The sequence below is a fragment of the Silurus meridionalis genome, chromosome 23, assembly GCF_014805685.1.
Source record: "Silurus meridionalis isolate SWU-2019-XX chromosome 23, ASM1480568v1, whole genome shotgun sequence".
Lineage (NCBI taxonomy): Eukaryota > Metazoa > Chordata > Actinopteri > Siluriformes > Siluridae > Silurus > Silurus meridionalis.
Genome location: NC_060906.1, coordinates 24,646,800 through 24,671,490, shown reverse-complemented (window position 1 = coordinate 24,671,490; position 24,691 = coordinate 24,646,800). Strand labels below are relative to the sequence as shown.

The window sequence follows — 24,691 nt, the reverse complement described above, 5'->3', positions numbered from 1 at the left end:
ACTGAGGGTTAAAGGCCTTGCTAAGGGGTCCCAAGGGTGGCAGCTTGGCAATACTGGAGTTTGAACCCCAACCTTCTAATAAGAGCTTTAATCACTGAGCTCCTACCTTTCCACCTTAAAGCTACTAGACTAGACTTATATCTATAGTATGTTGACTGTGGTAAAAAGTGTAAAAGTAGTAGAATCCTGGAAGATGCCAGTATAAAAACTAAGCATCTTCCCAGCAGCGTTATATCATTGTTATGGTTATTGTTTTCTGTTTTACACACAATTTTGATATCAATAACATCAACAAGTATGTTATATACAGAGAAAGACATGTAACCGGACTCTGAATGCACATGAAAACTGTTCCTGGGTAAATATTAATATAGTTTTTAAAATTCTGCCCTTATTTACCACTATCCAGTTATGAATTCAGAGTATCAATCAGTACAGGTCCAAACAGATACAGATACACCTTCTTGTGCCACCAAGACAGCTCTGACCCATCACAGCCTCAACTCCACCAGACTTCTGAAGATGCGCTGCGGTATCTGGCATCACGATCTTAGCAGCAGATCCTTTATGTCATGTACTTAGTAAGGTGGAGCCTCCACGGATCAGAGGATCAGACTTGTTTGTTCAGCATGCCCTATAAAAACATGTTCAAATTGGGTTCCTTGGAATTTGGAGACTTTTTGTTCTGACTGGTGTGTGGCACTATGGATGTGCAATGAGATGTATCCTGCTAAACGATTACACTGCCACAAAGGATCTGCAACAGTGTTTATGTAGGTGGTACATGTCAAAATAACATCCACATGAACACCAGGACCCAACTTATTCCAGCACAACATCTCCCAGAGCATCATACTGTCTCTGCCTTCTTTCCGTAGTTCATCCTGGTGCCATCTCTTCCCCAGGGAAGCTACGGCCACAGCCATCAGCTTTTTTAGCAGCTTTGGGAGCTCTATATCAGACAATCACCCACAATCCAACCAGAAGCTTTGAATGACCACAAAGGTGTATGTGCTGCTAAAGTGTAGAGACTAAAAGGGACAAAAGACAGCCTTAAGAACAGCAATGGCCAAACTGTCCCAGGCCATCAGAGAGGCGAAAGCTCACACACGGCAAAAGAATCCAAGACACCCGGCGCATGTGGCGGGGCAACCAGGCGATCACAAACGACATGTCAACTTCACTTGCTTGTGACCGTGACGCCTCCCTTCCAGATGCACTTATCGACTTCTACGCCTGCTTTAAGATGCAGAACAATTTGGCGGCAAGGAAGACCATCTCTCCTCCCAATGACCAGGTGCTCTGTCTAACCACAGTTGATGTGAGGAAAACTGATGCAGATTTAACCCATGGAAGTCTGCTGGACCAGACAACGCTCCTGGCAGAGTGCTCAGGGAATGTGCAGAACAGCTAGTGGATGTCTTCACCGGCATCTTCAACATCTTTCTGAGCAACGCCGTGGTTCCTACGTGCCTCAAGACAACGACCATCATCCCCGTGCTGAAGAAGTCTACAGTCTCCTGCCTTAATGACTATTGTCCCATCACACTCACACCCATCGTAATAAAGTGCTTCGAAAGGCTCGTCATGAGGCACATCAAGACCCAGCTACCACCCTAACCTAAACCCCATGCAGTTTGCGTATCGTCCAAACCATTCCATAAATGATGCCTTTGCCATGACCCTCCACTATCATTGGAGTGGACAAACCCACACACCGCTCAAACACACTCTTTAAACACACCCCTCACACACACTCTTCACTCTTCAACCATCAGAAAAGAGGTTTTGAAGCATTCGGGCTTCACATCCAGACTGTGCAACAGTTTTTTCCCCTTAAGCCATCAGACTCCTCAACACACAGAATTGAACTGGAACTGAAACTTTCTTTCAATTCATACACATCCAAGTCTTTAGCACCAGCTATAATATATTATAATCATATTATATAGTTTACATGCTGTTCTGCATCTCTTGATTGCTGCTGTTGCTGTTTTTGCACAACATTGTGTTTGTTTACAAGTACAATCTTGCGTATTGCTCTCTCTTTTGCACGTTGTACAGTATAACATATTATACAGCAGGTTACTGGTCGGCGCTAATATGTGTTTTGTGTTGCCTTGTCTTTTTGTTGCACTGTTTGCCCTCGGTTGCACACGAAGCACTTTACGTGGCGAGGACACTTACTTTAGTCTTAAGCTCTGTGTTCTGTTCTGTAGTTCTGTGTTCTGTTATGTAGCTCCGTGTTCTGTATGTAGCTCTATGTTGTTTTACGTAGCAACTGGGAGAAGCGTAGTCTCATTTCCCTGTGTACTGCATCAGCTTCTTGACTCTCTCTCTCTCTTTCTCTCTACACTGTATCTAATAAATCATATAAATCAGGTGTCCCAATACTTTCCTCTATATTGTGGTAATAGGTAAAACGACAGGATAAAAAGGTTTGGCACCCTCTATTGGCCATCAACAGCAACAACAATCTGTAGTTCACAGCTGATTAATGTCTAATTTTAGATATAACGTGTATGAACTCATTGTGTAAACAGTGCGTTTATTAAATACACTCAGAAAAAAACACATTTGATTCTGTTTTCTATTCCTTTACATGGTTAAGTAAATAAATGAAGTTAAAATGTATTTTTTATCACTCAAGCGCTGGTGTTACAATCGATGGTTTTATTATCACTGATTACAGTTACAGGTTATATAGTAATTGGTGTTACAGTCACTGGTTTTAATTACACTGGTTTCAGTATCACTGGTGTTACTGTTACTGGTGTTACAGTCACTGGATTTAGGATCACTGGTGTTACAGACAATGGTTTTATTATCAATGGTGTTACAGTCACTGGTTTTAATATCATTATTTTTTTTGTATCACTGGTGTTACAGTCACTGACTTTAGTATCGTTGGTGTTAGTCACTAGTTCTAATATAACTAGTTTTCACATTACTGCTGTTAGTCACTGATTTAACTATCATTGGTTTTTAAATAAAAGGTTTTAAATACACTGCTTTCAGTATCACTGGTGTTACAGTTAGTGGTTTTATTATCACTGGTGTTACAGTCACTGGTTTTAGTATCAGTCAATAGTTTTAATATCACTGCTGTTACAGTCACTGGTATTAATATCATTGGTGTTACAGTCACTGATTTTTACATCACTGCTGTTACAGTCACTGCTTTTATTATCACTAGTGTTATAATCACTGGTGTTAGTATCATTGCTGTTACAGTCACTGGTTTTATATTTAATGATGTTACAATCACCGGTTTTAATTACACTGCTTTCACTATCACTGGGGTTACAGTTATGGTTTTAAGATCCCTAGTGTTACAGACAATGGTTTTATTATCAGTGGTGTTACAGTCACTGGGTTTAGTATCGGTCAATAGTTTTAAAATCACTGATGTTACAGTCACTCGTGTTACAGTCACTCGTGCTAGTATCATTGGTGTTACAGTCACTAGTTTTAATATCACTGTTTTTTGTATCACTGGTGTTACAGTCACTGGGTTTAGTATTGTTGGTGTTACAGTCACTAGTTCTAATATAACTTGTTTTCACATTACTGCTGTTAGTCACTAATTTAACTATCATTGGTTTTTAAATAAAAGGTTTTAAATACACTGCTTTCAGTATCACTGGTGTTACAGTTAGTGGTTTTAGGATCACTGATGTAACAGAGAATTGTTTTATTATCACTGTTGTTACAGTCTCTAGTTTGATTATCACTGGTGTTACAGTCACTGGTTTAAGTATCAATAGTGTTACAGTCACTTAATATCATTAGTTTTATTATCACTGCTATTACAGTCAATGATTTTAATATCACTGGTGTTACAGTAACTGGTTTTATAATAACTGATTTTACAATCGCTGGTTTTAATTACACTGCTTTCAGTATCACTGGTGTTAGTTACTGGTTTTATTATCACTTGTGTCAGTCACTAGTTTTAGTATCAGTGCTGTTTCTGTCAGTGTTGTTAGTATCATTTGTGTTAGTCACTAGTTTTAATATCACTGCTTGTCATGTCACTGGTTTTATTATCACTGGTTACAGTCACAGTAACTGTCTTATAGTAACTGGTATGTGCATCATCTTGTTGTTTTTTATACAGGGTTTTTAATAACAGGGATGAAGATCCTGGCTAATATTCACCATTATTCAGAAAAGAATGCTAACTTTCAACATCATAAATCATTTTTTTATTATTATATATTCAATGCCATTTGAGCAACAGTTCCTGAGCTGCATGAAATCCAACAACACATACTTGTAGTATTTTGAGTGAAGATTGCAGCATAATTGCATAATGAAAGGAAAAAGAAAGAAACCATTGAATTGTGTAGTATTTTGTGTGAAAATTATTATTATTATTTCTAGTGCATGCATTTTATAAAATGGTGATCAGATTTAGATCTGTAGCAGAACTCCAGACTGCTGAGGGACTGTGAAACACCATTCTACAGTCAGGTTCTATATGTAAAGAAGAAAACACTCCTCCACCACCCTCCCTAACACCCCCTCACACCCCCACCCAGAGGCTTTGTGTTCGTGGGGTACAGGGGGTATGTGCAGATGCACGGATGGCCTGGTGTCCATGCAGCTGAAAGTTTCCGCCCCCATCAGCCCTGCCCGGCGTGCCGGATGCTCACAGGCTCAGTGTGCACCCGAGTGGCCGAGTGGAGCTGCACCTTCTACACCGCCGCCGGCCTGCACAACCCGCGCATGACGCTCTCCAGCAGGAACTCTCAACTTATCCCAGGTACGGGGGTCGTTTTTCTTGCTCTTCCTCTGTCCAACCTTCTCCGTGTCTCCCCTCTTTCACACGCGCGCAACGCAATGCCACACGCACGCGAAAAAAAAAAAAATAACACGCAGCCGCGCGCTCGAGTTCGAATAAACGGCGTGTATGCGGAAGTCGGAGCTCGCGCTGTCTGCGTCTCTCTCACGTGTAAAAAATTATAATAATCTCGTACTCTACACGCGCCGTGTCCGTGTAAACCTTCACCCGCTCATCCCGCACTCTTTATTACCAACCGCGTAATGTCGGGGGTGAAGGAACACAAGAGACTCGGCGTGATATCCGGGGACGAATATCACAGGGGGAAAAATCCAACATGGCGTCCATCTTTGTCGTTTTCACGCTCGCGCCGACTTTACACCGCGTTTTAACGTGGGATTGACACGCGCAGCGCGCGAACAAGCCCTCATTTCGGGGATTTAATTTGTATTCTAATGTTTATAGATAGTGTTTCGTGTTTTATTGTGTATTTTTGGACCGTTTTTCTGACGCTTCGCCCCCCCAGTTACCGGCCACGTCAGGGCGGTGGGGGAGGGGACGAGGGGAGAGAGAACGGAAGTGCGGGCGGGGCGTGCGCGGTGACGTCACGCCGGCGTCGCAGGAGAATTCCCCCCTTTTGCCCTGATTGGAGGGGGGAGGGGGGGATCAGGGGGACATGTAATAAATATTTTGGAGTATTGTGATTATTAATGACGTGAATAAGAGCATTAGAGTCCGTTTTAACGTGTCTGAAACGGGTTTAAATATATCTTTTCTTTTGCATAATTCAAAAATGTGTATTTTAATGTTGTATATTGCATTTTCACAATGTCAGTCGAATAGCGATTAATCGTAACGTTACTAAAAACAAGTGACGCGTCCAAAAACGCGAGGTTGCGTATCGTTAAAACGAAAATGACGATATCATCGCGCACCACTGGAAACACAAGCCCTATTCTGACTGCATTAGTTTAACCAATTGTTACTTCATATTCACGACGAGCTCAAAAATTATGTGCACCCCTGACGATCATCACCCACCCATCAATCTGGTCAAACACAGTCAGAACTGATGTAGAAGAACTTGGAATTCCTGATGGTGTTCCAGCACCACAACGCTCCTGACCTCCCTGAAGACACAAGTTATTGATTTGGTACAACTCGAGTGTCCTGCATAGAGGTATGTTTGTGCACCCCTGACAATCATTTTGTACAATTTCCTGAAGAACTAAGAAACCGTAACGCTGTTCCACCACCACGGTGCTCCCGTAAGCACACCTGACCTTCATGAAGACCATTTGGTTTTAAAATAACTTGCGTCCTGCATAGACCCATCAAACAATGGGCTCGGACGTATGTGCAATACATCTGACAATCATCACCCAACCTTCAAACTGTTCCCACAAAGTCTAACCCGTGCAGTTGTTTCCTGAAGAACGTTGAAACCCTGAAGAACTTCTAGCACCTTGATGCTCCTGTCCAAAAACCTGACCTCCACAATCCCCACTGAACACCTTTGGGATAAACTGCCATACAGAACAAAGCCTCCTCAAACATCCCAACATCTGATCTCACTGATGCTCTTCTAGCTGAATGATCACTGATTCCCAAAGCCCGTTGTCCTACATGTGAACACGGGTTGATTATCAGGGATGAAGATACTTTTAGTGGCCAGCATGCAGTGGAAATCACCCTGTGTAATATACGTGCTAATGATACATGTGCACTATTTCCTGTAAAAAAAAAAAAGTGTCGGTTTTTTTCTTTTTCCGAGAAGTAACTACAGGAAGTGCTTGCCTGCTACGTTTGTGATGACTAAAATAGCACGAGGACCTGTTCTACACTACGTGACTCACATCGCGACGAATGATTACATTTGACAATCGTTTTCTTTTCAATGGCCATAAAAACAAAAGGTTTTTTTTGTCTCTGTCAAATCGAAGACCTCCAAGGAGTGGCAATTAATTTGTAAGTATCGTACTAACGATATCTAAAAAAATGTATCGTGGTATCATTTATCGCAATATCGACTTTTCCGTGATATATTGCACAATACAACCCGCATCCTGGTCATGTGACCTACTAACACCCCCATACATGTATAACGATGTGTAGCTGTAATCAGTTAGTTGTTAATTTTAGAATAAAGTGTGTGTGTGTGTGTGTGTGGAATGAATGTATGTATGATTTAGTTAGAGTTCTCGTGATTGGTCACTCTGTCAGTTTGCGCTCTGGTCTGTGTCTCTACAGCGCTGAGATGTCGCTCGTGCTTCAGGTAGGAGACACGCCCCCTCATGCACCTCCTCCCCTCATCCTTACCCTCTCCAGTGTACCTGTGTGGTGTTGGGTTAGAGCTGTGTGTGTGTGTGTGTGTGTGTGTGTGTGTGTGTGTGTGTGTGTGTGTGTTCAAGGTAACAAAGCTTCCAGGTTTGTCTTCCTCATGCCTGATGTGATTAATCATGCAAGAATAAAGCATTGTGTGTGTGTGTGTGTGTGTGTGTGTGTGTGTGTGTGTGTGTGTGTGTGGTAAAATAATCCACGATGACTGATGTCACATGGAAGTGGATTATTTTTCTCTAACAGGACATGCTTTTATTCCACCAAGTGCAGTTTTTTCATTATGATTATCGGACGCCGTGTTGAACTTTCACTCGTTTATTTATATCACATCCATGTTCATGAAACGAGTCCGTTCCTGTACTCACTTACGTTATAGCAGCTATAAACACCCCTTCCTTCCCTCACCTAGCACTCTGCTGGAGGTGATGACCAAAACTGTCTTAACCCCTGACACTGGAGACTCCTTCGGTAAATGTCGATCCTTGCACATACGTGTTCGAGTGTAGAGTCCACCGTGGACGTCTCTGCGCCGAAGCTGTTACTACTGGAAAGGATCATCTGTTAATATTAGCAGAAATCCGAGCTAATGTTGGAGCTGCTGTTAGAGAAAACTGATCAACACCATTCGACCAATCAGAGTCCAGAATTCGGCAGCGCCGTAAGTTAAACGACTTTGCTATAAATCTGTTTATATTTAAAAAAAAAATTGAATCTGAATGAAAAGTCCAGATGTTTCCCAGGTGTTATATCTGTAAATGTTGTAGATTTACACTCATGCATACGAAAAGAAAAAAAAAGTTGTAATCTTTTATTTTCTCACAGAACTGATTTCAGAGCAAACCGTCCGGGGTTTTGGAGAAATCTACCCCCTGAGAAGAATAAAAACTGCCCCAAGTGACTTCCGTAATGTTTTAATATGGTTTAAGATGCAAAAAAAATTTGTTAAAAAGATCCTGCTGACGAAAAAGCCGTAACCTCCTGGCAGAGGTTCAAGGATGACGGATTCAATTTTATTGAATTTTCATTTGTCCAAGCTGATAAAAGAAATAATTTTTTTTTCATTAAAGGAAAAGAATTAAAATAGTAAAATAACCAGAAAAACAATTGACTTAACAATATACTTGTAACTAAATAACCAAAAGAATTAGAATATAGAAATCGAATGAACATTCAGGACAACAGAAACAGTCTGAGTTATTTCAGATATTCCTAAACCAGTGCAGCTGTGTGCCAGATGTGCAATTATTTGTGCAATCCATGCCTGGTTGAAGACAGATGTTGTGCAAACAGTCCAGGGTCCGTGTTCTCTGGGTTGCGTTCGTGACACAAGAATCAATCAGTACAAGGACCTTAAATCATCACACACACGGGATATATGGCCAAAAGTTTGTGGACACACGGCCACAAGATTGCTTTGTGCTTCCATTTTGAACATCTTACCTCACGCTTATAATAAACTCCACTCTTCTGGGAAGATGTTCCATTAGATTTTGTGAAGGTTTCTGGAGATTCATTCAAACACAGGGATGTTCGGAAAGTCCTGAGGTAGGGTAGGTGAGGAGGTCTGGGCTGCAGTCGGCGATCACATTGATTCATGTTCAGTAGCAGGAGATCTTCCACGCCATCCCATGAGTAGCACACCTTCATGTACAGTCTTCAGGTTTGGGTCTCCTAGTTCAAGTGCAGGCAACATTTTATTCCGTCGCATCCAAAGACATTTGTGTGTCCATGTTTAGGTAGGAAACACGTCTGGGTGGGAAAGTCAGGTGTCACAATACTTCTGGCACTGTATAGTGTATGTAATTCCATGGTTTAAATCACATTTGACAATGAACACCGAGTCTAACAGCTGAATCTCAAACCTGACCTACACTAAAGCACCATCTTACTGAGCTGTTCCTCGTCATGTTAACCTCATGGTGTTGGAATCCCACACACCCATATTTGGTCGAGTTTAGGGAGAGGGACATGAGGAGCTTTTTGCTGGATGATCATTTGCCATTATTATTATTATTATTTTTTTTTAGAGAATGATTTGAGCCATGCCGGCTTCCTCTCGAGTTTTTTCCCCTCCTATCCTGATATCAGGAAGTTTATCTTCAGTGCTGCCACATTTGACTTGTTTATTAAGCATGAATGTAAATCTGTAGCTGTTTCTGGATCCAGATTTCCATAAAGCAGCTTCGTGATCATGTCCAAAAAAATGCCACAGAAATTTGAATAAATCTTTTTAGCTTGCTCACCTGAGGGGTGCCAATACTTTTTGAAACTGCGCCGCTTTGAACGTTGCTCGTGAAGTCACATGGAACGGTGCGTTTCCGTTAACTCAAATACAACTAAAGAGGAATTTTGAAATAAAGTTCAGGTGTGAATAGTGGATTGTGATTGGCTGGAAGGAGTTCAGGGGTGAATAGTGGATTGTGATTGGCCGGAAGGAGTTCAGGTGTGAATAGTGGATTGTGATTGGCTGGAAGGTGATTGTAAAGATTCACATGAGACTCCAACATCTAAAGCTTGTGTAACTAAATGTATTCTCACTGCACTACTAAAGAAGCAGAAGTCTACCATTTTAATGCTCTTCGCTTCACCTCGGGTTGTTCTTCACCTCCACCCCTGTAACACCTCACTCCTACACCTCATCACTTATAGAAATGAAAATGACTCTAGAACTAAAAGTAAAAGTGAGGAGAAAAATATCGACCTCAAAACTCAAACTTACTGAAACGAAACCGAACTGAAAAATAAAAATGCTGAATAAAATAGGTCTGTGGTAAACCTGGTGACAGTTTACCAGACAAACCGAAGAAAAATATGGTCATCGCATCTTATTGTTTTTGGATCATAAAAGTTGATTTATTAAATTTTCCTTCCTGTAATTTTCCAAATAACTGACATCAGTCATGGAGTTTGCGATGGAAAAGCGCATTATGTCCCACGCTAATTCGTTTCTCTTCGTTTTTATGAACAGACGTATGTCGTTTTTCTCTGTAGCTTGAGAGATCAGCCTGATTGTAATAGCTTATGAGGCAACACACACACACAGACTCATATCAACTACATATGTATCCAGGATGTAATAAGGAGCCAATCAGAGCACATGAAACATTTATTATTATTTTTAATTGGTGAATAAATCATAATTAGCCGCTCGGGTTGTTAAATAGACAGCATCTCTGACTTCCTCTTAACCTTCGACGGTTTCCTGTTTCCATCCTGCAGCTCTTTTACACATTAATCTGTCCTGCTTGTGATTTTTCTTTTGATTTAATTATGACGCATGTGACTACATGACTGTAATTAAGCTTGTATTCTCTTTCTCAGGGTAGACATGTTCTCCAAAGGCACCAAGCGCAAGTTTCCCGGCGAGGATGACGAGATGTCGGACGAGAACCTGGCCAGTGCCAAGGTGTCCTCCTCGTACAGTCTGCAGCGCCAGTCTCTGCTGGACATGTCCCTCATCAAGCTGCAGCTATGCCACATGTTAGTGGAGCCCAACCTGTGTCGCTCCGTCCTCATCGCCAACACGGTGCGGCAGATCCAGGAGGAGATGACCCACGACGGGAGCTGGGTGGTCACCGAAGCCTTCTGCAGCGGCGCTCAGGGGCCCTCCGAGCGCCTGGTGGCTACCGAGGTCCTGTGCCGGTCACGAGAGCAGGAATCCGAGCCGAAGCTGTTCTCAGTCATCAGTTATGAAGAAATCAGCCGGGAGGAGGAAGTCGTGACAGATGAGACGCTGTGTTCGGTCTCGGTGCGCGACCCCGCTGCCGATGTGTGTCTCTCAGAGACCTCGAGTCGTCAATGGGACGCGAGTGAGGACGACCCCCCGAGAGACGATGAAGACGAGGATGAAGACGATGAACAGGAATGTCCCTCTTCCAGGGAGGAGCCGAAGGCAATGGGACAAGTAATTGGGACTTTCGAGATCAAGAACGGCGCCTCGGGTCCGGACTCTGCTCTGGAGGAATTGTTCTCTGACGTTGACGCGTCGTATTACGACCTGGACAACATGCTCACTGGGATTCAGAGCACGGCACCCAAGATGGGTCCGTACGACCTGCTGGACAGTTTGAGTCCCTCTCACACGCCGACGTCTATAAACTCGCCGTCTAACTGCCGCTCCGATCTTAACGAACTGGAGCACCTCATGGAGATCATCGTCGGCTCTTAGATCGGACTCGATGAGGACCTCTGAGACTCGGACGCTTTTTCTCCTTGTAATGTTTTTCTACCTGTTGTGGAAGTTCTGTCTGCAGTCCTTTCAGGGAAAGGAGTGTGTGTGTGTGTCTTCTAAAGAATGGCCTTGATTTTATTGAGCTGAACAGTTATCTTATTTGCGCACCATCTATACATTCTTTATTTTCCTGTTCTTTTTTTTTTTATTATTATTATTATAATTTATTTCTTTCTTGCGTCCATTAACACTACATGCCGGATGGAGAGCAGAGCCAGATGTATACAAATAAGTATGAAAAAGTTATTTTCATAAAGATGAAACTGTAAAATGGTAAAATATATTTTTACTGTAGATTCAGCTTGTTAACTGTTACAATGCACTCGTTTTTTTAACACGTTCACAGATCGGATATCGAGTCAGAAACGGCAGTAAGAATACGATGATGCGTGACTTTTTTTTTTTATTTACTTTTTTTTTTGGTGCATTTTTGGCACCCAGCGTATTTTCTCCCGTCAGTATCTGGGCAAATCATCCGCCCGTTTATTTTTTAATTTATTTTTATTTTTAATATATTAGAAGTCATAGTGTTCTTATATTTGTTTAAGAGACAAATGAAGAATAATATGGGGTCGTGCCTCATTCTATATAGTGACTTTTAATTTATTTTAATTTATTCGTTGCATCGAGTGTTGGCTTTTTGGTCGGACTCAGGGCAGAAGAGACTTTCACGGGCCTGATTCACCCTTAAAAAAAAAAACATTTATTTTAACCTATACGGAATAATATTGGTGCCAAAAGTATCGGAACACAACTTTTCACAAGAAACAAACAAAAACTAAACAACGAGACGGACGAGAAACGCTTCAACTAAGGATTATGAAATGGTAGGCAAAAAACGTTCCCTGAGTCTGGTGCAAACCTTTGATCAGGGCGGGGCTTAACTGTTGTTCCTTACTCTCATTGGCTGGTTTGTTTGGATTGCATGGGCAGATCCCTGAGCAGGAAGTAAAGACTGCAGTGAGATTCGTTCTATGTGTAGTTATAGTGTAAAGGAAATTACTTCCTTCTTTTACCAGGGAACTGGTAGCTCAATGGTTGAAACATTAGACTTCTGACCAGAAGGTTGTAGGTTCAAATCTCACCACCACCAAGCTGCCACTGCTGTGCCCTTGAGCAAGGCTCTTTACCCTCAGCTGCTCAGTCGTAAGTCTCTCTGGATAAATGGCGTAAATGTACGACTCCTTACTTAACTTATAAAGCTCTTAATAACCAGCTCTCCGAAATACTGATTTTAATGGCGCACGTTTCAACAAAAAAATAACAATAACACAAAATAGTCATTTCCAATAGAAAATATAAACAGTGACTACACACAGAACCGCTTCCTGAAAGATCTCCATCTACTGAAGCCTCTGCTTCCTGGTTATGGAGCGATCCATCCGAATCTCACTAGCAAATGAGAGTAAAGAGATGTCAAGCCCCACCCCCAGGCACGAAAGGTTTGAAAACGTTAAGTAAAACTTGCTTCTTGAACAGTGAAAGGAAAAGTCTGTTATTTTACGTTTTCAGGTGTTTTTTCTCATTGTATAATTGATTATTATTTTTGTTTTTAATAATAAAAAAAGTTATGTTCCGGTACTATTTGCAACGGATTTCATTCCGTCATCTATTGTTTTTTGTAATTTGCTGGTTTTAAAGTATGCGATATGTGCGAAGGATTTTGCGACGCGTTGCGTCCGTCCTTTTTTCTTTTCCGCACATTTCTATCTACCAATCTAGCGTAATCCAAACGTAGCTTTATATTCTCTGATCAGGTGAAAACTAAAAGAATCCCGAAACCGACGTGGTGTGTGAACGCAGCCTCGTTAACGAGTCCCACGCTTTTCTGCGATCCTATGCATTGAGTGTCGCAATACACTTTCTATGCACCAAGTGTTCGAGCACATTAAAGTACAGTATTGACTTTAACTTTGTATTTTTGAGCGTCAGAAAGAGGACAGGGTTTAAAAAATACGATTGTCTTCCTATTTACAAGAAAAATTCACTTGCGGTTATGGAACCAATTATTCCTGTTTATATATATAAAAAAAAAGAAAAGAAAAACGTGACTGCACGTTAATTCGAGTGGATGTGTTTCCTCTCTGCTTTACATCAGTTTCATTTTTAAATATGATATAAATCTAGAGTAGAGCATTAAATACATTTTATATGTGCATTGTAGCATTTTTATAACTTTTTTTAATAAAAAAGGACAAAGTAAAAAACGTTTCCCGCGTGGTTTGTTTGAACTTGAGCGTTTTCCAGGAAATGATCACGACATTATCGTATCTATTTAAATGGGTTTACATTTTACAAAAGTTATTCAATTCTATTTACATTGATAAAAAGCTTTTCTAATACATTATAGCAGCTATAAACGTCCTGTCTCTCACTCATACTCTTGAAGTTTATGAGGTGAAACACTGCTTTTCCTGTTACTCAAAAGCTGCAATAATCCTATAGCTGATATTAACAACTTTACCTCTGACATTGGAGACTCCTTCCATAAACACTGAAGAATTTAAGAGTCTCTTTAGAGAAAACCCTTTGGTGTTGTTGTTAACGCTCATCGTTTTATTGCTCTCTGAGCATCTTATCCAATTGAGATGCTGGGAATAATAATGTAATATAAATATTAAACAATTAGCCTGTGAATGTCGCCATCAGAGCTGCTGTTGTGGGAAACATCAACACTTTCTGACAGAAGTGAGTATGAAGACCTCGGGTAAGGGATTAATATTGTTATATATTAGTTATATATTTGCTGGCAGTCCTTTTATAATCAGAATAGGTTGTGATTATACACAGAGTCGTAAAGAAAAGACACATGATGAACCAGGCCATTCAATGGCACGTTGGAGGCTTCACACTCCAGGTGAGAAACATAGCTGCCCCGTGATGGGCCGTCAGGGTCAGCAAAGCTTCTACCCTAAATTATCAATCACTGACTTATGTTTATATTTTGTCCATGAATATCTATTAAAATCTTCCCAGTAACCAGTTCTCTACATTTTATAGTGTTTCTCTTGGGTGCTCGACATTCAGTTTCTAGCCAATCAGATTTCTCATAACGTTTTGCTAGTGCTGTGAGGCCCTGAGGGTCAGCAGTGTGGGCAGCCACAGCAGAAAGCACATGCTGCTAGAAGCTGATGCTTTAACCAATCGTATATATTTCGAGTTGGTGAAACTGGGGCCATCTACCAGGCGTACAATCATGTCTGCATTTACACTTTCTTTGATTGGACGGTCAGAAAGTGAACTAATCAGAGCTCACAACCCGCATCTGTAGCAAACTGCACAATGCTGGATATCGTTAGGAAACGTCACCAAAACACAGTTAAACCTGTTTTTATTCTTCTTTCTGAACCGTGTATACTTTTGCCGTTTGTTTACTGTAAAAAAACACACAATTTGCTTTCATTTCAAATCCCCAGGAAAACTACCACACTTATAAACCGCAGGAAACCCTGGGGTGATGTTACGAGGTTGATCTCGATGCTTCTGCTGGAGATAATGTATGTGGTTGTTCATTGGGTTTCTTACTTTAGTAATGACCTTTAATCTCACTGTGTGGGTTTCCTGTGTGTCTGATCTACTGCACTTCTCCATAATGAAGCTCCGCCCCCAAAATATCCCCGTTGATTAGTATAGGTGGGTCTTTGAATAATTGGCAGGTTGGACATCCAATCAAAAACAAGCATTGTGGACCGAGGTCAACTATCTAGAGTTTGTCTCAGAAACGTGCTGAAGCGAGGAATTAAATATATTTATATAAATTTAAATATATAATATTTACATATATTCTAATTTTAATATGAATAAATACATATCCATCGTGTCAAAGTTATTGATATGTCATAATATTTCCTTCAAATGACTTGCGCCATTAAAATGGTGGCTACTACCGGAAATGACGTCAGAGCTCTTAACGCCATCGTTTAAATTTCCAGCCTTGAGTTACGAAAGTTCAACAATAAAAACAATATGTCTGTTTAACTGGTGATTAAAATATTATAATTGTTTATAAGTTAAATCTAATAGAAAATATACGTATATACACATGTTTATGTTACGTTTATTTATTTATTTATTTTTTACCGAGTTTATCGGTCACGTGTCCGTGTGGGCGGGAAGGTAAAAGGCGAGCAGCCAATCAGAAAAGAGTCGTGAGGCGAGCAGCGAATGATATGCAGTTACTAGGCGGGCTCGAGATACGAGTGAGCCAATCAGCACTCGGGAAATATTTCGTCGGGCCAATCAACGCTCTCCCACCTGACGACCGTCCATCAGCTGGACTTTTTTTTTTTTCCTTCCCGGAGCTTCTGTCACATAGACTGGGACTGAGTCCGGCGTACAGCGCTGCCTCGGCTCCGGCTTTGGCTCCGGCTCCTGGCGGCTCTGAGCGGCTCCTGGCGGCTCCTGGGTGCTCCGGGGTGCTCCGGGGGAAGGTGCGGGTTCGGCGCGGATAAACCCCGGGGAGAAGCGGGACTGTGGAGCTGTAAGGATGTAGTGCAGTGTTACAGGGTGGCGCGGAGTCTGACTTTAACCGTGTCGTGTTTACCGGAGTTTTAATTCTTCACCGAAGTTTCCTTTTGGAATAAATAATTATTTATATTTCACATTATGGTATGGGACAAAGGGAGATTTTACTCCTGAATGCCTCCATGAAAGGGAAGAACACCGCGGGGTGTCGATTAGATTCTGTGCTGAAGAAGGAAGTTCAGCCCGGACCACCAGATGCCCTTTACTCAGCCAGGTACCATCATATCTTCATCATCATCATCATCATCATCATCATATAATATATCATATTATATCATATACACACACTGAGCACCAGCCTGGAGAGATCAGAGGGTCAGGAGATCAGGATCAGGAGATCAGAAGATCAGAGTTCACGCCTACAAACAAGTGGAGAAGAATTCAAATCAACTGGGTTTCATGTGTAGAAATGCGTCTCGTGCCTGATATCAACAAGTTCTGCTAACTGCTTATTTCTCTCTTTCTCTTTCCTCTTCTCTCTCTCTCTCTCTCTCTCTCCCTTTCTCTGTTCTCTTTCCTCTTCCCTCTCTCTCTCTCTCCCCCCCCTCTCTCTTTCTCTTTCCTCTTCCTCTCTCTCTGTCTCTTCCCCCCTCTCTCTTTCTCTTCCTCTTCCTCTCTCTCTCTCTTCCCCTCTCTCTCTTTCTCTTTCATCTTCCCCTCTCTCTCTTTCTCTTTCTCTCTCTCTCTCTCTCTCCCTCTCTCTTTCTCTTTCCTCTTCCTCTCTCTCTGTCTCTTCCCCCCTCTCTCTTTCTCTTTCCTCTTCCTCTCTCTCTCTCTTCCCCTCTCTCTCTTTCTCTTTCATCTTCCTCTCTCTCTTTCTCTTTCCTCTCTCTCTCTCTTTCTCCCCCCTCTCTCTTTCTCTTTCCTCTTCCTCTCTCTCTCCTCTTTCTCTCTCCCTTCCCTCCCCCTCTCTCTCCTCTTTCTCTCTCCCTTCCTCTCCCCCTCTCTCTCTCTTCCATTTTTACCTCTACCCACTTCCCCTCCCTCTACCCTCTAAACCCCTTTCCACCCTCGCATCCCCCTTCCTTCTCCCTATACCCTCCTCTCTTACTCTCCCCCACCTCACTCTTTCACACTCTCTTCCTCCCTCTCCCCTCTTTCCCCTCTCTTCCGTTTTTACCCCCTCTCCACCCTCCCTTTCTCCCCATTCTTTTATTCCGGTTGATAAACAGACTCTAAAAGAAATGAAAGGTGAAGTTCAGGTCTGTGATTCGTCACTGTGTTTTGTTCTTTTTAAAAGAATAAAATATTATTAGTTCATAAACTTGTAACATTAGTAACTTTAGTAACACAGAAACTTTTTCTATTAACCAAGTGTTTCTTTATTATTTCTCACGATATCTGATTCAGGTTCGACAGCGAGCTCCAATTCTGATTGGTCAGAAGGTGTGGGTTTAATTTTTAAGAGAGTTTTAATGGTTGCTACGGTAACCGTACACTCACTGGGCTGTGACGTGGTGCTTGAGGAGATGTTTTGTAGTTTTTTTATGTAAGGAGATGTTTATATCACATTTGTGGCCAGGTGAAGATGGCATGAGTATTTTAGAGAAGCTGCTTGGTGAGGGTTAGAAAACTGTGAAGTGATGTGAGTTTCAGCTAAAGGTGACTAACTTCCTGTCTCACCGCTCTGACTCACTGCCGTCTCTTAGCCTCCATCACCTCTGCCCATATCAGGACTTCCTGCTCTTCTTTTCTCCTCCCCTCTCTCTCTCTCTCCCCGTCGCACTTGCATTCCGGCTCTTCTCTCTCTTCAACTTCTCCTGCTGTCACGCAAGCTTTTCCGAGTCGCCTGCTTCTTCTTTTTTCTCTCACCGACGCTGCTGCTGCTGCTGTTGTCTGGTTTTGTAACTAGGTCTCCTGCCAGTTCCTTCTGTAACTTTCTCTGCATTAGTTCTCAGACGTTTCAGCTGAATAAAGTGAAAAATGAAAATGAAAGCAGCTCGATGATGTCGTCCACATTGTGTGTTTTTATTTTTAGAGTGGAAATATTCCAGTTAACTTGCGATTAAAAAAACGCTTTCTATGAGAACTTCGCCACTGTTGGTTTAACGGATGCAGGCGGATAATAATGGAAGTGACGGTTCAGTGGTTAAAATGTTGGAATTCTGATAAAATCCCGACACCACTGCTGGACACCTGAACACGTGAGAATGGAATCAAGATCTTGTAAATAGAAATTAGGAAGAGAACAGAGATCTCGTGACTCGAAAGTGAGAATTGCATTGGGATCTCCAGAATGGAACTGGAGACTTTAGTTGAGATCTCGTGCATGCAAATAGAGAATTGAACCGAGATCTGCTCGATGTAAATGGAGAATCTAATCGAGAACCTTTGAGTGGAAATAGAGACTGAAGTCGAGATCTCCCGGATGGAAATGGAGACTGAAGTCGAGATCTCCTGGATGGAAATGGAGAATTGTATTGAGATCTGGTGAAGGTAATGGGTGCCTGGTGTGTGCTGTGTTTCTGAGAGAAGTGAAAAGGCCGGTGTACGATGATAATGAAGGCCACTTCCTGTCCCTGTCGTGTAAAGAAACAGGAAGTGCTTTAATCAGTTGTGAACAGTTTTTGCTTTGACATTTCTGTTCAAACCCCAGACTGATGAACGATGTGAGATGAATTCAGTTTGATCTGAAATGTATTGAGATGAATTGAGGTTAAGTGCTACAGTCTGCTGTATAATGGAGATAACTTCAAGTTGAAAATAAGGAGCATGTTAAAATTTTTCTTTCGTTTAACCCCAGACATGAGGTCTGCTCATCCGACAAAACCAGGTGAAAGCATAGCAAGATGTTCTTCAAACAAACCAGTGTCTCCCTTTATTCTCTTATAAGATGTCATTGAAATCACCTGTCAAATGAAGACACAAGTCTTTTTGATGTCCAGCTCAGAACATGGTGTGAGTGATCAGTTTTAGAGGAACCGTCTGGTCTGATATTCATGTAGAAGGTGCGTGTGAGACGACTCTTTTCACACAATGTTCTGCGGCAGTCCTGTCCGTTCGCGACGTGCAAGTCTTTACGACGCTCTATCCCAATTCGCTCGTCTGTTGGCGTTGCCATGTCGAGCGCACGGGAGAGGCCGATCTCATGCTGGAGGCTCCAGCTGCAGCCACATCCAAGCAGGAACTTTTCTTTCTGCTGAAGCTTTTACGTAAATAATAAAGTTTTGATGTCAGACATCCTTCGAACACGTTCATTTATCGTCCTCGGATTTAAAGCCTCAACGACCGCTTGTCATATGTAGGCAGGGGGTGCCAATATTTACGCTTAATTAGGAATCCATGATTAGTCAATCAAAGTGATCCGTTGTTGGGAGTTGAAGAAACAGTTGACTTGTAAATGGTCGGCCAATAGAAAATCGAGTGGGCGGGGCTAACTTAGCACTGATCTATAAAAGGTTGGGAGTGATGTCTCAGCAGAAATCTCCGGCGTAGGTCAAGTAGCTGAGAGGCGAGGCTCCTCGGAGCTTGTGTCTGCACTGACGTACATAGAGCAGTGGGGGGATGATGGAGGGGGCCGATCCGCCCACACCACAGCGAGCGCAGAGAGGGGTGGAGGACAAACTCGTCTATTTCTGCTTACGCCGGAACGCTCGGATCAAACACCACAATCTCAGTGTTCGAGAAACTTCACCCCGTCTCCACCTGCCCAGATAGTAAACGTGTGGATGGATAATCAGTGCTGCTGAGTGTTACAAATTCACCTGCAGCAGATGTTTCTTCACTTTTATACTCCAAATGTACTTTAAAGTATTTATTTCTCCAGATATTTATTAAAGAATGAGGCTTTTTATGCATTTAATGTTACTATGTGATCGTTAAAGCTGTACCATTCAATTCATTTCATGTTTATTTGTATTGCGCTTTTAACAATGACCAAGTTTCAGAGCAGCTTTACACAGATAATGTGGTGATTAAAAGTGGATATGTTCAGCTGCAAAGAGTCGCCTCCAATCAAAGAGAACACTATCCAGAGGCAGGCCTGGACCAAGTGGGAAGATCCACGAAGGGAAGAGGGTCTGGAACAGTGGTCACTGGAACCTCAGGAGCATGTTTAACTCGACCGAGAGAGAGAGAAGGATATGGATTATTATGTGTCTTTACTGTTGTATAAAAGTTCATGTCACTGTGCAGTTTACCTAAGAAAAAAATCTACTGACTAAAGACTTCACTAAATAAATATGTGTTCAGCCTCGACTTGAACACTGAGACTGTGTCTGAGTTCGGAACACTGATTGGAAGGTTGTTTCATAACTGTGGGGCTTTATAAGAAAAAGATCTGCCTCCTACTGTAGTCTTCATTATTTGAGGTACCAACAAATAGCCTGCACCTTTTGACCTAAGTAGGCATGGAGGACCATACTGGTACAGAAGTTCACTCAGATACTGCAGCGTGAGAGCGTTAAGTGCTTTATACGTCAGTAGTAGTATTTTATAATCAGTGTGAGATGTAATTGGGAGCAGTGTAGATGATTAAAACAGGGCTCATTTAGATCTAGTGAGGACTGTTGCTGCTGCATTCTGTATTAACTGAAGCTTATTTCTGCACTTACTCCAACACCCAGACAGTAAAGCATTACAGTAGTCTAATCTAGATGTTACAAAAGCATCAACTAGTTTTTCTGCATCCTGTAACGACATCATATTTCTAGAAGGAGATCCTGGTGATATTATTCACATATCAAGCATCCACTGTCTAATGTCCTTTACACACTCCTCAACGTTGTTAAGCTGATCTCTCTCATCTGGCTTTGCTGAAATATATAGCTGTTTATCATCAGCATAGCAATGGAAGCGAATACCATGTTTATGGTAGATGTTTATGTTTATGGCCAGAGGCAGCATACATAAAGAGAAAAGCAGTGGGCCTAATACAGATCCTTGCGGAACACCAAACTTTACCTTAGAGAGTGTGGAGAATTTACCATTTACATCAACAAACTGATAGCAATCACTCAAATAAGATCTGAGCCAAGAGAGCCATTCCCTTTATTCCAACAACGTTCTCAAGTCTAGCAAGCAGTAAAGTGTGATCAATGGTGTCAAAAGCTGCACTAAGGTCGAGCAAAACAAGTAAAGAGACAGAGACATCAGACACCACACACTCCTTCACAAAGGAAAACGCATAAGAGCTTGCACTAGACTGTTACATAAACATGTCTTTTTGCGCGATCATGTCGATGATCACGTGTTTTTCAAATTTTTAACGACTGCTACTTTTGTACAAAACTAACTGACCAATCAGAATCGCTAATTTAATAGCATTGTGTAAAAGACGGTAAATGTTCCTGGTTGTGTTCCTGCACAGGTACGGTCTGGGCCGCGGGGTGAAGCGTAAGCTAAACAATGGAGAGGAGCCCTCGCTGGACCTCCCGTACCCCCAGCAGAGGCAGCTGGTGCTGGACCTGTGCCTGGACAAACTGCAGAGCTGCCAGAGCCGTGCTGACCCCAGCCTTCACCGCTCGGTGCTGCTGGCCAACACCCTGCGCCAAATCCAGCAGGAGATGAAGCTGGAAGGCGGAGACGCTCCACCACCTCCATCATCTTCCCAGTTTCCTCCCCTGACCCCACGCCACGTCTCCGAACTCCCGCCTGTATCTCTCGACCCTTCACCGTCTCTCCCCTCTGGACCCGTGTCCACACCATCCCCGGCGCTCTCGGACGAGGTCTACTCGAAGACGCCCGATTCCCTCTTCGGCACTTTCGAAATCACCAACTCTACCAGCTACCTGAGGGACCTGGCGCTCGACGACATCTTCGAGGACATCGACACGTCCATGTACGACCGTCGGAAATCCCGGCGTTTTGCGCGCCTAAAGACGACGGGCTGAAGAACCCGTCAAACCTGCAGCTCTGCCTGGCCGACCTCAGCGACCTCGACCACATCATGGACATCCTGGTGCACCCCTGACCTTCAAGCCATCGTAAAATTTACACCGTTTTTACATGTAATGTCTATTTTTATACAAAGAACTGATATTTATATATAAAACTTTAATCTCTCACACACACACACACACACTGTAAGGATGCACACGGATCTTTTCCTATGTAAGAAGTGTACAAGCAGGGAGCGAACACAAAGTGTTACCACGGAGACTTTTTACAACAAAGAGAACTTTATCTGATTTTTTACTGGTGAACGTGATCCTGCGATAAATCATACACACGTCTATTTAATCAGTAATTACCAGACATGCACACACTCGCACTACCTCTTAGAAACCAACAGCAATCCCACTCGTACTTTTATTTATTTTATCTGTCTCTCACACACACACACCACTCCCAGCCTGCTCTGATGAAGGACAAAAAATTTCAACTTTCTGTATGTGTGTATGTGAATATATATATATATATATATATATATATATATATATATATATATATATTTTCCCCTTTGCTCTGGAACCCTGTAGTGCCTAGAAAAGGAGGATGAAGACTAGCAATGGTGGACATGCACACTGTGGACACACACTCGTTATTTCTGTCGTTTCTACTCTGCTTTCTTTCGTCTCCGGGTGAAATCCTGGTCTCCTGAATAAGCCATGTAGACGTTCTGTAGACGTTTGTATGCAATCTGCACTGAAGACGACACTACAGAAAGTAGAAGCTCTGAGGACACGTTCCAGGTCCTACACATTTTGGAAAAGTGTGGAATTTGAGTTGAGTGGTTTAAGGTCTGGGTTGGGGGGGCGAGCTGTAATAGGGTTTTATGTTGTGAGACAGCTGTTGCCATGACAGAACATCGCCCCAAACGTAGTAAATATGAATATTCGAGTCCGGAAACATGTGTGTAGGAACCCAACTTCCCGAATCCCTCTGACGGTCTCTCTCGGGTCCCGAAGAGTGTGGGCGGAGCTAGAAGCAGCAACACCTCTTCGATCGGGCGAACATGAGCCGGATTTCTCGCCACGAGCCAATAACCAACACACTCAAGACCCGTCTGATTTATTCGTGAGTGTTCAGGCATACCGTCGAGCGATCAAACCATCTGCAGCTTCGGGTCAGACGGTTCCGTTCTTTTAGTGTTCCAGGCTCCGCCCCCTCACTCTTTACTGTCCTGTGGTAAATAAAGTGCCGGTGCAGGGTTATGGGTATGTGCACAGATACGCTGTTTTTCCTGAGGGAGGAGAACGATGGCCAAAGGGGGGAAGGGAAGGGCAGGAGGAGGAGCTAAAGGAGGAGGAGCTTAATCCTGTGCATCACATGGATGGAGGAAGTTGTGAAAAATGCTGTATTGAAATGCGTGTGTGTGTATATGTGCGCGAGTATGTGTGTGTGTGTGTGTGTGTGAGAGAAAGAAAATGCAAACCTCAACTACCCCCCAGACTACACACACACACACACACACACACAGAGGCCCCAGTACTTGTTTTCCCCTCTCAGCCAATCGGTGCAGCTTGGGGGCGGGGCTTATTGTAGAAAAACGCTCATCTGCTCAGGGCTCACATGCTGGAGTACAGTATGTTAATGTGTGGAGCCCTGCCATGCTTTCCTTTATCTTTTCTCTCTCTCTCTCTCGCCTGCTCTTACTCTGTCTCTCGCTCGCTCTCACTTTCTCTCTCTCTATTCCTCTGCGTTCATTTGTTTGATTACTCCACATCTGAAGACACAATAAATGTACAGATACGGGTTACTGTTTAACGCTCTTCCTTCAGCTCAGGCTCACAGACACCCTCCTCTTCCTCTCCCTCCTCTTCCTCTCCCTCCTTTTCCTCCTCAATCTCGCACTCATGAGGCAGAAACCCGACTCGACTCCCTTCACACTCTCGTCCTGCACTGCTCCATGGATCAAATCAAACCCTGGAGCTTATTTACGTGTTGCTTGATTGTGACCACAGAAACATTTCTGTATATATTTCTTTCTCTCTGTTTGTTTATAATTTATTGCTTTAATTTATGAGCGAATTCTTCATCATCTGCGTTGTTTTTGTAGAGCGGAATCGTGTGCGATGTGTAGCTCACTAATGAAGAGTTTTTAATATATATATATATATATATAATGAGTATTTGTAAGAAAGATCATTTTTTATTCAGATTCTCTTCATCCTCCTCCTCCTCAGAAGCCCAGGCGGTTATTCTGGCAGCTCCTTCACGCTGTTCCCACACACCGACATCGCAATAAGAAGAAGATAAATATATAATACGTCACGTCTGGAGTCCTACTGCTTTATTATCTCCTCAACTCCTCCTGAGCCATGAAGCTGCACCATCATGTGATTAGATTAATGTAGGGAGCTTTGATATTCCACTGCCTTGATCAACACACACACACACACGTACATAAAAAGAGCATAAGATTGTAAAAGAAAGATTTGAAAGCTTTATGTCTGTTCTTACGGCCTGAACGATTTTTATTTATATAATGAGTGAATTATCCTGAAACAATTGTAATCTCCTGTCCCAAGTGCAATATAAACCCTGTGTGTTTGTGTGTGTGTGTGTGTGTGTGTGTGTGTGTGTCTGATGGACTGACTCGCAGCTCCTGCGTCCTGTAAATAACATCGCTCGTGTTCTATGCAAAATCAGAGTTCAACAAATAAACCTACGTTTAATAAAATCACGTGTTTATTATTATCATCACGTGTCACGTGTTTATTCCTCAACAACCTGCCGAAATCCTTCACATCAGTCTGCACCCCACACAGCAGCGTGCTGAAACATCTTCAACACCATTTGCTGGAACTGCTGACATGTAGCTCAGGTGCTACAGGATCACTCTTCCACTGGATCATCTCTGAGATGCTTCTCCACATTGCTTGGAGACAATAGATGATTAGACTCAAAAACACAAAGCCATGAGAGGA

General features: G+C 42.5%; 2 protein-coding genes across 3 annotated transcripts; both read left to right on the top strand.

Annotated features, from left to right (window-relative positions):
• The first annotated feature begins 4,126 nt into the window (after positions 1-4,126).
• cdca4 (cell division cycle associated 4) lies at positions 4,127-11,651 on the top strand. 2 transcript variants are annotated; one of them, XM_046835805.1, is made up of 3 exons: positions 4,127-4,768; positions 7,037-7,061; positions 10,448-11,651. In XM_046835805.1, the coding sequence occupies exons 1-3, from the start codon at positions 4,582-4,584 to the stop codon at positions 11,292-11,294; spliced, it is 1,059 nt and encodes a 352-aa protein (XP_046691761.1). In that variant the 5' UTR covers positions 4,127-4,581; the 3' UTR covers positions 11,295-11,651. The 2 variants fall into 2 exon arrangements, with proteins under 2 accessions (XP_046691761.1, XP_046691762.1); XM_046835806.1 differs by lacking the exon at positions 7,037-7,061 and having other exon boundaries at positions 4,616-4,768.
• Positions 11,652-15,649: 3,998 nt separating this feature from the next.
• Positions 15,650-24,464, top strand: si:dkey-177p2.6 (uncharacterized protein LOC568712 homolog). Its single transcript, XM_046835838.1, is given in 3 exon segments — positions 15,650-16,095; positions 21,190-21,665; positions 21,668-24,464. Coding segments are annotated over 3 exon segments (729 nt in total). The 5' UTR covers positions 15,650-15,967; the 3' UTR covers positions 21,793-24,464.
• The last annotated feature ends 227 nt before the right edge of the window (positions 24,465-24,691 follow it).